Here is a 16,236-nt window from a genome sequence, read left to right on the forward strand (position 1 = left end):
TAGACAACGTCGTAATGTGGAAGTGGTTAATGGGTTTGGCGTATTCTCTTGTGTCTTCGGATCTTCTTCTGCAACATTGATTCTCAACAACCGTTTTCTACACATGTAGATTAGTAATATTGTAGTTAGCTTTGATTTTATTATTTTCTTAAATCAATGCGGATAAATGTTCTCTTTTTTTGTTTATCTTTTCAAGATTTTATGTTTTAGTTGTGGGTGATGAAGTGAAGTTCAAAATAATATTGATGCTCGTTACGTGGAGAAATTGATGTTCAAGGTAAGTTCTCTCTAAATCTAAATATTAATGCCTATTACATGTTCGATGATATATCTCTTATAGTTGCACTATGTTTTTCTTTTAATTTGTTCTTTGCTATATTGATCATTGTTGTTCATTTATTGAATTATTTTGTTAGTATTGTATAGGAGGTCCCATATATGACAGACACAGAGTCTTTAGAGGAGAAAAATACATGAGTGAAGGGTTTAGGAAGGAAGAAAACCAATGAAAAAGAGCATTTTGTTTGGAAGGACGATATTATGGTGCCTTATGGTAGTTTGGTTGAATATGAGCATAAAGAAAGTTCTCGTGAATTCAATGATTAGGTTGTTTATGATCCTAAACAGGTAACTATTGTTAGTTTTAAGAGTATATGTACTTTTTAAATCAAGGGTAAAATGGTCATTTGTTGATCATTTGTTCTTTTTGGGTTTGTTGGTTATTATAAGGGTTTTGGTTGGCTTAAAGTTTGAAGAACAAAATGTTTTGTATGAAGAAGTTGATCCAGCTAATGCTCATGCTCACATTCCTTGACGTGGATAAAGGTTATTTTGTCTTTTCTAAAAGGATAAGAATTTATAGTCTAGGGGATATGGGTAGTATGGTCTATTTCGATGTAAAAATAATTAATGTCATTTGTAATATGTTTTGGGCATCATATAAGCCTTATATAAAACTTTGTAGACCAGTTAATAATCGTTGGCTAAACTATGGCCCTATGTACCAATTCTTGATTTTTTTGCATCAATTTTTAGTTAAAAAAAACCCTCCAATTGTTATTTTTAATTTGTTTTGGCTACAAGATATATGGATTTATAAGATACATCAAGAGCACTCAATGGATGAGGTTTCTTTGCTAATTAATGTTCTTCATCTCTTCTAACATAAGTTAAAGAGAAATTTATAATCCTAATCATCAGGTTCTTCCGAATAAACCTCATTCATATTGTTACTAATAAAAATGATTATTTGGTTGAACTAAGATACCATTTATGAAATGCCCCTGCATGATTTGATTACTTTTTTACATTGTGGTAATATTTATATACTTTTTTGCTATTTCTAATAAAGCACTTAAATAACAATTGTCAAAAATAAAACGGGTGAATCCAAATTTTATTTTAAAGTTTACAACTATTTAAATACCTTTTTGTCATTACAAATAAAGCACTTGGATAACAATTGTCAATCATATGCTTTTTATGGAGTTTGATATATAAACTAATACAAAAACATTAGAGTAAGTTTTAATCCGTCAGCTTACCCACTTAAAGGATAGAAAATTCATATATTTCCACCATCTAAGAAGTTTGATTTTGTGGGTTTTTTCAAAATATCAATTCGGATTTTTGTTATATGAAATACAGTGTAATTTGAAATTTTTTCAAGACTTATGAAGTTTATTTATTAAAAGTACTTCGTAACAAATTCTTCGTTGTTATTTATATAACATATTTGAGCTTGATGAGTTGTTTCATTAAGGATGAAACATTATTTTTTTATGTGACTATGTATGTATGTTACTATATCTGGATGTAACTCTATTTTAATAGCATCCTATTATGTATGTCGATGTTTGTAAGTTAATAAATTTTTATAAATCTTTAATTTTTCATTACCATTTTTAATTAAATATAATTTTTCTTTTTTACCCGTGGGTTCCAACTTCCAAGGGTTGTAACCTAGTCTATTAATATGTGAGTTGAACCTTAGATGATAAATGTGTGCTCATATGATAAACTAAACTGTCGTTTCATAAACCATGTTGATATTACGTAGAGAAACTTATATCAAGTATATATGAAATGATCCATCATCCATGAATATAAAAGAAGAGTTGGATAAATCTTTAATGTTGCAGAAAGCAAACAAGCAAATTAAAATGATCCATAAACGTTGAAGAAGAGTTGGATAAATCTTTAATGTTGCAAGAAAGAAGCAACAAGTAAAACTTAGAACGATTTATATCCATCATTTGTAGTGAAAGAGCAATTAGCAACAATTAACTACTAGCCAGATGTGATCTTATAAAAGGACAAAAACAACATATAATGTTGGCCAAAACAAGACTATGATTAGTGATACTGTTTCCACAGCAAAAATGGAAAAACAACCCATTGACATTGACATCCATTCCTGTTAACTACAACAGAGGATTTGGAACAATAACAACCATGAAAATCCACAAGAACAAACACTACCCATGAGCCAACCATTGCATTATATCATTACGAACAACTCCATTAAACCCAAAACTCTTGTTGCTGCTTGAAACCAATTCTCTGTACTGCATATTACTCGCAACAAGCTCTCGACGCCTCAACAACTTGGCAATAGTCGGATATGTTGTAAGCCAAAGATTTCTAGACGATGTAACAAGTCGCCTTCCAGATTCTCGATACCCAAATCCTCCTCTACTTTTCTGTTGAAATGATTCTATCAACTGCCTGTTTCTGTTTGGCATTCTCATCGTGTATGGGGGAAAACTTCCAGCTCGAATCTGGGCCACCGGTTCCATCTTCTCAAGCCACTTGAGAATCCAATTGCCCAGATTCCGACCTATTTCAATGTCTCTCCGTTGTACCTCGCGATGAACCTTCAGTGTTGCATCAAATACAGTTCGAGTTTTCCTGTTATACAACAGATTTTATAATCGAATTAAGTAATTAACCACAAAACCTAATCGAAGATCGAATGAATTTGTAAATATGAAAAACTACAGGAGATGAGATGAGACACCTGTGGAGGAATTGGCGGATCTTGGGGTGTTTAGGGCTAACAAGACGACGTTGAATGTGAAGAGCAAGCCTGTATGTTCTCTTTAACCCTAAGAAATACGCCGTCCCTAATGTAATTTCCCATAGCACCATTGTTATGCAAGAAGATCTTGGCTGAATTCTGTGTATGTAGTAGAAGTAGAATAGCGTCCCATTACTTTTCTTTCCCTGTTTCGTTTTCCCCAAGCCAACTTCGTCACTGCTTACAAAGTACAAACGTCCATGTCTTTCTAGTTTCTAATTTGCGTTAACAGGTAGTGGAAGTTTGGTTTATTGGACACTATCGCTACTTACTAAAGTCCACAAAAGAGGCCCAAAATCACAAAAGCCCGTTCTCCAGACTTGTTTAATTGGATATTCATCTTCAAAAGTCAAAACAAAAGGTTGTTTGGTGTGGTTCTAACTTCTAACACCACATCAGTATAATCTAATTCTAATCCACCTCTTCGCCATCATCACACCACATGAATGGGGCATGGTGATCACTTGAGTGATAGATGTGAAGAGGAAGCAATCAAGAAAAAAAAAAAAAAATTTGTTGAGGAAGGGGAATGAGGATGGTCGCAACAACCCACACAAACAAACAATGTCCTACTTGCCATTTACGTCCTATATAGAGTGATCATTCTTTATTTTCTCTTGTTTTTTTGTTTTGTTTGTACTAAAATAATGGGTAAAAATGATAGATGGTAAAATAATAGGTGAAAAATGAAAGAACTTTTCAAAATCATAAATTTATAATTAGATAACCTATTGAAATTATGAATATCTATAACTATATATATATATATATATATATATATATATATATATATATATATTGTTGTAAATATTATTTTTATTACAATATTACATGTTAACAAAACAATATTTATATCGGTCTAAAAAAATCTAAAATTCAAAAACAAATTTGCAAATTATTTTATGATTATATAAAATTAAATACATAACACACTCATAACTATATAATGCTAAATGGAGTGGGTCAATGACATCCACTCCACCTAGATAAAATTGTGCCATAGAGCATGGGCAAGCTGGGCGACCGCCCATTGGCCTCGTCAAATCTCAGGGCCCCCGTAAAATTACAATTAATGTATATGTATATTGGTATGGATGATATAAAATATTATATGCAACAAAAAACAAATGTAATGTTGGTTGAGATGGTTGATGCATCTTGATTGAGGTTTGTGAGGTTTTGTGTTGGAATCTTTTCTTTAGTATTTTTTTTTTAATTTTTATAATTTTTATCTATTAATCTAATAAAAGGAAAAAAGACCCAATTAACATCCTATAGTTAGGGATTAGGGTTTTTTCTTCTTCTTAATACGATGTCGGCTTTCCAAGAGACGACGCCTCAACTTTCAATAAGCAATAATATTTGATGTCTCCTCGTAATACACGACTTCACACTTCACAGTAATTTTCAAGAAGGTAGAACCACATAAGCATCAATGGGTGAGCAAGAAACCAAAAAGTTGTCATATTATTTCTCTATTTGTTTTGAGGGTTCTTCAGTGATTAAATTTTTATGATATTTAGATTTGGGTTTCTCTTTACTCTTACTGATGGATTTTTTGCCCATGTGGACAGCAATGCCCCTGGCTCTATTTATCTGGCATTTTATGTGTTTCTCTACGATGATTTGCTCCAGATATGGAATTGTTTATAAGATTTTGCTCTTAATTTTGGGATAATATATATCCTAGCTATTGGATTTTTTTTGCCTTATGGACGGTTTTGCCCCATGCTCTAGTTTGTCTACTACTATGCTTTTTTGCCATGTTATGAGCTTTACTTACTGTGTAACGACCCAAATTTCACGTCCAAAAATTTTCTTTTTAAAACAATACTTTAGAAAACAATTGTAATTAAAACACTGTCTGGTCAAACCATTTCATAACATACATCGTATCTGAAAACCGAAACATGAAAACAGCTAACTATTAGAGTACAAAATCCCAGAATGACTCATGGTGCGGAAACAAAGTGCGTGTATGATGTACCGCTACCACGCCAACTCCTTCCCCCTTGAAGAATAGGTACCTGAAAACAAAATTGTAAAACGTAAGCACGAAGCTTAGTGAGTTCCCCCATAATACCTCATACCATACAAACATACAATGAACAACTAAGAGATACGGGCATTGCCCACACTCATGAAGATACGGGCCTCGCCCACACTCCGCTATCAGGGAGATACGGGCCTCGCCCACACTCCGCTATCTGAGAGATACGGGCCTCGCCCACACTCAGCTACTAAACCATAACATACAAGTATCACACAGACAACAAGTATAAGCAATTCTATCATACTGGCATATAACATAATCAAACTCAACTATGAGATACGGGCTTTGCCCACACTCCGATACTATCATATCGTCTATACGGGTCGGCCTTGGTGCCTTAGACCCGTTCCTACTGGAAGGAAACTCACCTCGAAAAGTAGCTACCGAAAATCTGACTGCTAGACGTCTGGCTGTTGCACCGGCAATCATCCGGCTACAAATCCATACACATAGATTAGCCACTCATAAATACCCTTAGGTCAATTGACTGACCCACCCCTGGTCCAAGGTCAACTCCTTGGTCAAAGTCAACTTCCAATTGACTGGACTCGCTGAGTCATGGCACAGACTCGCCGAGTCCTTCTCCTACTAACCCGGTCCTACTCGCCAAGTCCCTCTTCCCACTCACTGAGTCACCCTTATCTCACTACTCGGGACTATAGAACCGACTCGTGATCCGACTCGCCGAGTCCAAGAACAACTCGCCGAGTCCCCACGAACAAATCTCTTACTCGCTTCCAAATCCTCACCAGAGCATCCCTTAAGAGGATTTGGGGTTCCGGGACTATTGCTACACGTTAAATTGCTAATTCCGCATGCAGATACGAAGGGTTGAACCTTCAACACTTAAACCCCTCTTACTTAGTGACAGTTCATATGACTCACCGAGTTTGAAGAACCACTCGTCGAGTTCTAGGCAATCTTCATAGGACTCGCCGAGTTGTTCTTCCAACTCGTCGAGTCTAAGACCATCTTCATAGAACTCGCCGAGTCCTTTCGACCCATTTTCGATACATACCAAATCTGAGACATGCAACGCTTCTAAACCATAGATCTATGCTCCTAGGGCATGCTTATCACGTAAAGTTGCAAACTTTACGTGCATGCATGGCCCCATAAGCTCAAAAAGGCAAATCCAAGCTCTTTAAGAGGTCATATACTCAATAGGGACCCCAATAACTCCAACCACAGAGACTTTACACTTCTAAGATGTCCATAATGTCCCAATATGAAGTCCTTTCAGAACATAGAGCATAAATACATGGAGTTTAAGGTTTTAGGGCTTGAAAACCACTAGTTTGGGACAAAAGGGGGATCTAATGAACTAGTGATCAAGGTAAGAACTTTTCTACCTGAATGGAGGCTTCCCACAGTGTAGATTCCGGATCTACCTCCCCTCCTTGTACACTTCAACCTCTTCCTTCTTCTTCTAAGCTCCAAACCTTCTTCACAAAGCCAAAAACACTCTCAAGAACAATATGGGAGCTAGGGTTTCTTTCTACAGCTCTCTGGAAGTGTTAGGGACAAAGGAGGCCAAGTTAGAGCGTTTAAATAGGGTGCAAACACCCGGATTAGGATTTTTTCCCAAACAGGGTCTACTCGCCGAGTCCGGGGGCCGACTCGCCGAGTCCAAAGCTTAGACCCCGCGTCTCATCCCGCTTCTACTCGGCGAGTTGGTCATTTAACTCACCGAGTCCAAGGCAAAATGCGTAATTAAGAAATATTAATTACAGGGATTACGTACCAAGAACCAGGTGCTACATATTGCTTTCAATTTGGTGTTGTTTTCGTGTTTGGTGTTGGAATAGTGTCTAAGGCTGTAACTATATCCGGTTGTGCATGGTCCTTTTGGGTTGCCTTCACCATAACAACTTGATAGGATGATTTATTAAGAGAGAGTATATATTATTAATATATTATGAGAATAATATAATGAATAATATATTTGTTATTTGATTAATATAAGTCATAGAATTAATTAGAATTAATTTGGTGACTTAAAGAGATTAATTAAATAAAGGGGTATAAACTGTCAATTGTTTGATAGTTAAGCTTTAGACTGTAAATCCATTTGGATATGGTATGGACGAATTCTAAGAGGTTTAGGATAGCTAAAATCGTCCATATGCTTATCTAGGAATGGATTTGGATAGCCTTAAGAGAAGATTATCCAATTAGGGTTTAGGTTGTAACCCTTAAGGAGTCTACAAGTATAAATAGACCCTATGGCTGATGGAATTCGACACTTGACCTAAAGTAAGGAACCTCTGGTCGAAATTCCTCCCCTCTCCTCTCTCCCAAATCATCCTCCTTGCTTTGGTGTTTGTAAGCCATTAGAGGAGTGACATTTGTGACTCTAGAAGCTCCAAGACCTCAAGATCAACAAGGAACTCAAAGGTATGATTCTAGATCTGTTTCAATGTTCTTATTTAACCTAATTAGTAATTAGAAGTCTTGGATTCAAAGCATGTTTATTAGAAAGCCTAGATCCAAGCATTAGGGTTTTGCATGCGCACATAGGAAAGTTCTTATGGCTAAAACCCAACATTTGGCTCCTTTGGATTGATTATCAAGCTCGTATTCTTTGTTTGTCCTTAGTGATGTTTCTTTGGTGTTGTATTTCAAGTTTATGTCTTATTTACATCTGTTCTAATTTTCTAATTTAAGAATTCTATTTTTTTTCTAATTTTCGTGTAGGCAAACTGAAATAGGAGGAGTAAACAACGTGATGGGAGGATGGTTCAAATGACGATTATACCCACTTTCACTTTAATTTGTAAATTTTTATATTGTGGGTCTGATTATATTGGTTGCAAAAACCAAAACTTTGGCAGTAATTGTGATTTTGGGTGTCGTAGCTGAAATATTGTGATGTAAAGATGTACGGATGTAGTCGACTATAATAATTTTTGTACACTGGCCGTTAAAAGCTTATACCATTCACTTTGATAATGAAAAAAAAATGGGATTATTTACTTATTGTTTCAAATTGTCATCATGTATTCCATCAACTTTGAATGTCGGTAAAAGGGCCTTATTTTCGAATTTGCCCTGGGCCTCAAATTGGTTTGAACCGGCCCTGATTAAATGGTGTTGATCGTAGAGATAGAGAAGGTGTGATGCATGCTTTTATTGTTCAAAGCATGTCATCGACATATGTCGGCATCATGGGATGGTGTATGCCGCCAGCATCATGTACCAAATGGGATGTTCACACGGTGTATTCTAATGTCATGTTTTCATGATCAAAAGTATCACGATTGTTTGACCAAGAAAAATAACAATTGTGTCTTTTGGTTTTTACTGCCTATCAAGATCAAAAGGAGGTTGTATTAGTGATTGTGCGTAGGGGTGTCAAAAAAACCCGAACCCGATTAACCCGACCCGACCCTATCTCGAATAAGTTAATTAGGGTCGGTTTCAATAGGGATAGAATTTTAAATCGGGTTATTCGTTAGGTTTCGGTTTAGGGTTGATTTTTACAAAAAAAAATCGGGTTTCGGGTTAACCCGAATAATCCGGTTAGTAATTCACAACCTTTACATATTCCACCGCTCTCTACTTGAACAGTACAAAAAGACTACAAACCCTTTGAAAATGTAAATTTTTGTGACTCTAGAAGCATACGAGGGTCAAGTAACTCCCATTGGTGAAGTTGAAGTCCAAAAAGATATAAAATCTCAAAAGTACTGGAGCAGCTGAGAAAGTAAAAATTTTATTTGATGGTTATTTCTACTTTAAACTAACTAAAAACACGAATAAACAACATGATGTTGATCGTTAACTAGAGATTAAAAGTTCATATATTTAATATTTATAATGGAAAAACTCTTTTAGGTATTGTGGTATGCATGCTTTCTCATATGTTGTAATAACCATGAGGTCCATGATCTTCTATTTTTAATTTATTTCAATTTGTATGCATTCTTGATGTTAAGAAAAGAGTAAAAAAATGGTTTGAGTTTATATCAGACTGCACTCTTGAAAAAGCCATATATATTATGTTTAAATTAAGTGTTTAGTCTATTAACCCGACTAACCCGGTTAACCCGACCCAATTAACCCGACCCAATTAACCCGAAACCCGATTAACACGAACCCGACCAACCCATACCTTAATAGTGTCGGGTTAAATTATTTTTTTGTGAAAACCCGACTAATCCGACCCGATTAACCTGAAACCCGATCGGGTTGACCCGATTAACAGCCCTAATTGTGCGTTGTTTGCCTAGTCATTAAAGTTATTTTTCATTTTTGAGTTTCATAATTTTTGTTCAGAAAAAAAAAGTAAAATGATTCTAAGAATAAAATATAGATTGAAAACGAAGCGTGTAAAATGTACAATTAGCTTTATCATGTGATCCACAATATGACATTTAAAAAAACTTATTTGATGGAGTATAAGATTAGACTTGATTAATAACTATATTAAAACTATTTTGGACTTGCATTTGCAATTATTGGACTAAACCTACAATGTAATCAATACCTAGGGACGAATTCGTAATTTGCTCTTGTACTTTGTATAATTTTTCTTCAAATTTATTTATCACTTAATTGATCTTTATATTCATTATTTATATATATATATATATATCTATTTATTTATTCATACATTATGTAAAGTAAGATATGTATAATAAAAAGGAGTAAAAATCGAATATAGTTATTATACTTATTTTAACCTTCAAACAACATCATATTTATACAAATTTTAAAGAAATATATATGGTCATCATCATAACTCAACAAGTATTACAATAGTTTTAAAATCATATCATAGAACATTATCAATATTTTAAGACTTATCAACATTGAATCTCGAAACATCATGTATGAAATTTCTCACGGTCAACCACTAAGCTTCTATAATTGAAACATCATATATGAAATTTATCACATCAACCACTAAACTTCTATAATTGGAACAATAATTATAAATACTCAGCTTTTCCAAGTAACTTGTGACTATGGAGATTCATTCAACTTCAATGATTTCACAAAAACCAAACAAATATGTTGATTACATAGAGTTATGCACCGTTTAATATGATCCGTTCATGACTAAAAAAGTATTGGTTAAATAAAGCAAGCGAAAAGTGGCTTTTCGAAAGGATTAGATTCTTAAGGGTAGTTTTGTTAATTTGTAAGCCTCAAGGGGTCTTGGGAAAAAGGTGAATGCCAATAGACCCTACCATAATAATCTTAATTTCGTTGGGCACAACGGGCACAAAAAGGAAGAAAAAAAGCAAAGCGCTTTAAAATACTTTCTCTCTCTCTCTCTCTCTCTCTCTCTCTCTCTCTCTCTCAAGTAAACATGCACCGTCAGTCACTAGGATCACCTGCTTCAAAGCTTCTCACCCATGGAGTCATCTTCGCCGGCGCCGGAGTTATCAAGGACGACATTAGTAACAGTTTCATTACAGAAGACTTCCAGAATCACCGGAAGGATAAATCAGCATCGTCTTCCTCCGGCGCCTCCGACGTCGACGAAGAACACAAGTCACAGAAGCCTTATCAACAGAAATCAATCTTAATATCTTCTTCTACGAGACTAGTTCACCTGATTCCACTCCTCACGTTCTTATGCTTCCTAGTCCTCTACCTATCCTCCCACGATCCTTCCCGAAAAGGTAATTTTACATTGTAAATCGATTGACGACATTATTGCTAATTGCAAGTGTATTCTAATTTTTGGCGATTTCTCTGTATACCGTTAATTTTACGCTTCAGATTTAACTCCGTTTAGTGGATTCACAACGCTTTCATCGAAGAACGCCAACATAGGTACACTATCAAATTACACCGCAAATGTTGTTTGATTTACAATTACTTATAGATTTTAATCAGAAACATCTCCTCTCGAAGTTTGATTCAGTGAATTGTAAAAATTGGCAGATTCAATTGACATCGGATTTCTGGAGATCGAGAAGAAGGATGTATTGGCGATCCGAAGCATGAGGAACTTGCAACAACAAGAAGGAGGACATCGTCTCCATCGGAAGTTCGGACATTAAACCCAAAACCTATACTTCTCCGCCGCTTCCTCCGTCGCTTCAAGCCTTCAGAGCTTCGCACGTGTGTAAAAGCTGAAAACCTTTGGTTATAATAGTATAGTACATTATAATTATAATTTATACATGCCGTTTCGACGTCGTTTTGTGCATGTGACTTTGGCATTTTCTGTAACCACATATTCATCGATCCATTTTTTATTGAGAAAAAAACTGGGCGTACACTACACGGTGTGTGAATTGTGACAAATGCAATGTGTGCAGCTAGCTAAAATGCGCACGTCTGAATGGTTTCAGACCCATCAAGGAGGGTGCTACGATGGCGCAATGTAGCGAATCAGCGCATGTTATCGTAGAAAAGATGCGATTATACCTCGAAAAAGAGAAAGTAAGTTAAATGGAGTACAGCTGGAAAATGCACGTATAGGACCGTTGCTGTACATTGGGGTTCGCGGTTGGTGTTGTTGACAGCTAGCGGACGAGGGCATTTTGGTAATTTTGATCATAACTGACGCAGATGCAATTTCATCAGGTGGACCCCGCACCACATATTTTACTATTTTTTCTTAAGTTTTTCAAGAAAGAATGATTCAACATGTTAATCCATTCAATGATATTAAAAATTGGTATCAGTTAAAAAAATCAAAATCAAAATTAAATAATAATAATAATAATAATATATCAATATAAGTTAAGGAATGATATATCACATACTAATTTAATAAACAGAAATTGTATTTGTTGGAGTATAATGATTGGTAGGTTTGTAAAAGATAAGATGTTTGAAAGAATCCAAAAGGATATCAATGATTTTGATACCCACCGATAATTAAGTATATATATTTTAGAAACTTTATATATATATATATATATATATATATATATATATATATATATATATATATATATATATATATATATATATATATATATATATATATTTAAATGGGGAATATTAATTGCATTCTTTTCCTTTTATGTTTACCCCTCTTTTAATTTCGTAACATATTTTAGAATATACGGTTTACTACAAATAGAAGAATAGTAATATTATTTAATGCATTCAATCTATTTCGATGTTATAGCAATTAAACTGTATGTATTAACTAAACATTATTACATTGTTTCTTTTTACGAAAATTTAGAGGAGTAAATTTTGATAGATCATAGTAATTGGAAAGTTGGATTAAAGGTGGAAGGTTCAATATGTGGGTCCAGATATGTCATAATTTCTAAATCTTCTAATTAATAAGTAGGGTAAGTAAAACAGAAATTTTTTAATAAAATTTGAGTAAGTGACAATTTTGTTCCTTGTGGTCTGTATCTTTTTGCACGTTTAGTCATATTCTATAAAAATTGATTCCAATTTTCATGGTTTCAACTAGAGGTGTTTGCTGCGGTTTGGAGGTAAAACTACAAACCGTACCGCACATGCGGTTTGAAACGATTGGAAACCACAAACCGCACCACGAAGGTTCCAAACCACGTTATGCGGTGCAGTTTGGTGCGGTGTGGGCGGTTTTGGTGCGGTGTGGGCGGTTTTGGTGCAGTTTGGTAGACGACTTTTCAAATTTAAATATGAGTATATAAATATTAAGTTATTGTAAACAATATATTGTACATGTTTTTACCTAAGACTACGAAGATGAATAACAAACATATATATTATCTCTCTCTCTCTCTCTCTCTCTCTATATATATATATATATATATATATATATATATATATATATATATATATATATATTCTAAACAATATACTGTACATTTTCGAACGTATAATTAAAATAAAGAAAAACATATAAAGAATTAGCAAAAATATCTAATTTATTAAGCGAAGCCCCATCAAATTCGCTTAAACAAAAGTTTGAAATTTGCATCCTGCTTCGATCTATTTTTTCGTATGTATGACTAAATTAGTTATGTTCTTTAATTATTTTATACTAAATTGGTTATATATATATATATATTAGTCGTTTACCCGCGCAATGCGGCGGCGGTGAATAGCTTTTTTCGACAATTAGTTCCATTCATAAACATGTGATAACAACAAATCATATTTTAATATGGTTAAAATGATAATTTGATAGTTTCTTTTTGGTGGGTAGATAAAAATTGTGTTTTATATAAAAATTGGTTTTGATTTCGATAAGATGTCATATTTCAAAAAAAAACACCGTTCGGCGAATAGTTTTAGTTTTATAGTGGTGATTTGTTTATTAACACGCTTCGACAAATAATTTTATAGTGGTGATTCGTTTCTTTATTGCAGACGGTGAATATTAATTTTGGTGAAGTTTTACGATGATTAATTTTCTTTTGGATACATGTGATATTCTAAATAACATAAATTACGAATATTTAAATATCAATTGCAATGTTATAAGTATTGTCTGTTTTGGATTAAAAATAATTATACCTTTCTATTTTCATTTAAAAATATAAGCAAATTGATATTTATGGTCAAAAATATAAATAATTTGTTTTAGTTGAAAATAAAATTATCTTAAATGAAATCATAGTTTCCCAACAAATTAATTAACAAAATACTTAACCTAAAAACAAAATCGAAAACCAAAATATAACCGCATAACGTGAACCCGCCAAATCAATCTACCTTAATAAATGAAAATGACTTTGCCACATGTCCTCTTCTCATTCATTTGGACACATGACATTTTCTAGAAATTTTAAAATTTTTTATTTTCCACTTGTCATTTTATTGTATTTTTTATTTTATTAAATTAAAATCTACATTTAATATATAAGGTAATATATATGTAAGGTATTTATTAGAAAATAGTTTATATATGTAATGTATCTAATGCATTAAAGTCTCATTAATTTTAATAATTCAAAAAATTTCTTATTTTTCTTATAAATTTAAAGTTTTCAAATTGTTAAAATTTTATATTTAATTTTTTTAAAATAAACCCATGTAATACATGGGTCTCACACCTAGTTACTAATATCAAAGAAAGATACATGAGCATTAACAACAAAAAAACTTTCATTCACAAATGGTATAACGCATAAATAAAGCTTATTTTTTTCATTTACATAGAAAATATTAAGAACAAAACACTTCCATGTTCTTGTACATGATAGATACAAAACAAAGAAGAAACTATTATTCATATGGAACCTTCAAATATAAGAATGATACAATAGTCAAATATGTATATGATAAAATTCGAAACCAATCAACCCAAATTCACAAAATTTTGTCAGTTAAAATTTTTTGTTGTCCGACAATAAATGAAACCAAAAACTTATGCATTGCAATTTTCAAAAACAAAACTTACAAATGGGTTTACCCCAAACAATAACAAAAACTTACATATTGCAACTTTAAAGAAAAAACTAAACATTCAACTACAAGAGCTCTAAAAACCCACCAAGAAGATCATATTCAGATCTTAAGAAGCTTACCCACGATTTCTTTGAGATGTCGGTTTATATCAATCCATTTCAAGTTCTGTAAACACACATAAACACAAAGTTAGACATACACATAGATACAGGACGATGGTCAGCGTTTTAGAAGGAGGCAGAGAGGAAACTAATATGTGGAAGCTATGAGGTAGCTTTTTGATAGAGAGACAGAAAGGGGCAGTGCAAAGAACGATAACAAAGGTGGTGGTTTTAGCAAACAAAGATAGCCACGGAAGGAGAAAAAAGGTAGTGTATCGCAACAACAATGATCTAGGATTTTTTAGAAACAACTAATTGACTCTTGGTGATTTGCAAGATAAACATAGACTCATACAAACACACACAACCAAATTGAGAAACGATAAGGAAAGAAAGTAATACCTTGAACTAAACAAATTAACAAGCTCTCTGGTTGCTTATTTCTTTAAGAGCATCAAACTAACTATGAAATTTTCAAATATAATAAGAACCTCTATTATCAATTGCAAAGAATACAATATTAAAAAAACGGTGATACAGTCATAAAGAGAGTAACAACTATATCTGACATTTGTGTTAATTTTCTAGATCTGATGCAATTTCATCTACTGGAAGGACTTAAATGAGAGAACATGAAACCAACATTTCATGATCAGCTACAATGAGAACAAAATCTACAAAACTAACATCTCACCTGCAAATCCCACACCAATATCCGATATTCAAATGATGGAGTAAAAACCCCAAACCCAATCCCCAAGAAAAAACAAACAATATATGACCTTCAAACACAGATTCAGATTAACCCATCTGCAATTTTTTGGGTTTAATTAAGAATCAGTTCTAAATGAAAACTAAAATCGGAAACTATTAAAGAAAACCTACATGGCTTCGAATGATCTGCCGAATCTTTGAGGAGTCCACATCGGTTTCAAGGTTGAAGCGGCGATGCATATATCCTTAGGTTTCCAACGAGTGATGGAGATCTGAATGAGGTGATGGTAGTAATGAAGTAGTGAAGACGAAGGTGTTGATATGTGTAGGGTTTTAGAGATAGGTCTTAATAAGGTGTAGAAGTGGTAGAGGTGCGTTGGGATGGGTAACAGTAGATATTGGTGAACAGCGAAACGTAGGCGAAGGAGGGTAGAGGCGAAAAATTATTGGGTGGCGATGATAGACGGAAAGAGGCAGAGTGCATACGTTGGTGGTCAGACTGTTCGTGGTTAACGTTAATTTGAGAGAAGTAGGTATGTGGCAGAGAAGGCGAAACATGCGTGACTGTGGGTGGTTTAAGGCGAAAGGAGGCAAAGTGACGTCTAAGGTTTCAGTGGTGGTGGAGATTATGGAGGTGACGGAGTTGTGCGGTTGTGTTGCTGGTGAATTCCAACAGCTAGGGTTTTTCCATTGAATGGAGGAGATAATGTGATAAAGGGATTTAAAAGCCGGTTATGGTTGTTGACCGATTAAACTGGCTGAAAGAAGGCCAGATTGGCTTCCTTGAGATAAATAAGGATTTTAACCTGTGGATTAAATAGCTTAGTCAAAATTCATGCATGGGTGATTGTACACTAAGTTTAAAAATTTAGACGATTTCAAATTTAATATTATTTTATTGATAGTTAGTTGTACTATTAGTTCAATGGTTTGGACGTCTTAAAAAAAATATTAATATTATA

At 33.8% G+C, this 16,236-nt stretch overlaps 2 protein-coding genes and 1 long non-coding RNA gene across 5 annotated transcripts; 1 reads left to right on the plus strand and 2 right to left on the minus strand.

Annotated features, from left to right (window-relative positions):
- Positions 1-2,334: 2,334 nt before the first annotated feature.
- LOC145059023 (uncharacterized) lies at positions 2,335-3,295 on the minus strand. Its single transcript, XM_079006889.1, has 2 exons — positions 3,020-3,295; positions 2,335-2,910 (listed from the first exon to the last, which is right to left on the minus strand). The coding sequence occupies exons 1-2, from the start codon at positions 3,148-3,150 to the stop codon at positions 2,478-2,480; spliced, it is 564 nt and encodes a 187-aa protein (XP_078863015.1). The 5' UTR covers positions 3,151-3,295; the 3' UTR covers positions 2,335-2,477.
- A 7,068-nt stretch (positions 3,296-10,363) lies between these two features.
- Positions 10,364-12,814, plus strand: LOC145058831 (ribosome maturation factor). Of its 3 annotated transcripts, XR_013686534.1 has the most exons (5): positions 10,364-10,765; positions 10,866-10,919; positions 11,031-11,210; positions 11,411-11,678; positions 12,532-12,814. XR_013686534.1 is itself a non-coding variant. In XM_079006713.1 (3 exons), exons 1-3 carry the CDS (start codon positions 10,450-10,452, stop codon positions 11,147-11,149), a joined length of 489 nt encoding a protein of 162 aa, XP_078862839.1. In that variant the 5' UTR covers positions 10,364-10,449; the 3' UTR covers positions 11,150-11,298. The 3 variants fall into 3 exon arrangements, 1 of the variants encoding a protein (XP_078862839.1); XR_013686533.1 differs by lacking the exon at positions 12,532-12,814 and having other exon boundaries at positions 11,411-11,752; XM_079006713.1 differs by lacking the exons at positions 11,411-11,678; positions 12,532-12,814 and having other exon boundaries at positions 11,031-11,298.
- Positions 12,815-14,405: 1,591 nt separating this feature from the next.
- LOC145058126 (uncharacterized) lies at positions 14,406-15,966 on the minus strand. The gene is made up of 2 exons (XR_013686235.1): positions 15,446-15,966; positions 14,406-14,624 (listed from the first exon to the last, which is right to left on the minus strand). It is a non-coding gene; the product is annotated as an uncharacterized LOC145058126 (long non-coding RNA).
- Between the last annotated feature and the right edge of the window lie 270 nt (positions 15,967-16,236).

This window comes from Lactuca serriola, chromosome 6 (assembly GCF_051521515.1).
Source record: "Lactuca serriola cultivar US96UC23 chromosome 6, Lser_US96UC23_V15, whole genome shotgun sequence".
NCBI classification, from domain to species: domain Eukaryota; kingdom Viridiplantae; phylum Streptophyta; class Magnoliopsida; order Asterales; family Asteraceae; genus Lactuca; species Lactuca serriola.

Excerpts from the sequence above, each read along its gene's own strand:
- LOC145059023 (XM_079006889.1), bottom strand. The coding sequence starts at position 3,150 with ATGGTGCTATGGGAAATTACATTAGGGACGGCGTATTTCTTAGGGTTA. Across the intron at positions 2,911-3,019 it reads ATCCGCCAATTCCTCCACAG|GAAAACTCGAACTGTATTTG; the intron begins GTGTCTCATCTC and ends GTTGTATAACAG.
- LOC145058831 (XM_079006713.1), top strand. The coding sequence starts at position 10,450 with ATGCACCGTCAGTCACTAGGATCACCTGCTTCAAAGCTTCTCACCCAT. Across the intron at positions 10,766-10,865 it reads CCACGATCCTTCCCGAAAAG|ATTTAACTCCGTTTAGTGGA; the intron begins GTAATTTTACAT and ends TTTACGCTTCAG. Across the intron at positions 10,920-11,030 it reads ATCGAAGAACGCCAACATAG|ATTCAATTGACATCGGATTT; the intron begins GTACACTATCAA and ends AAAAATTGGCAG.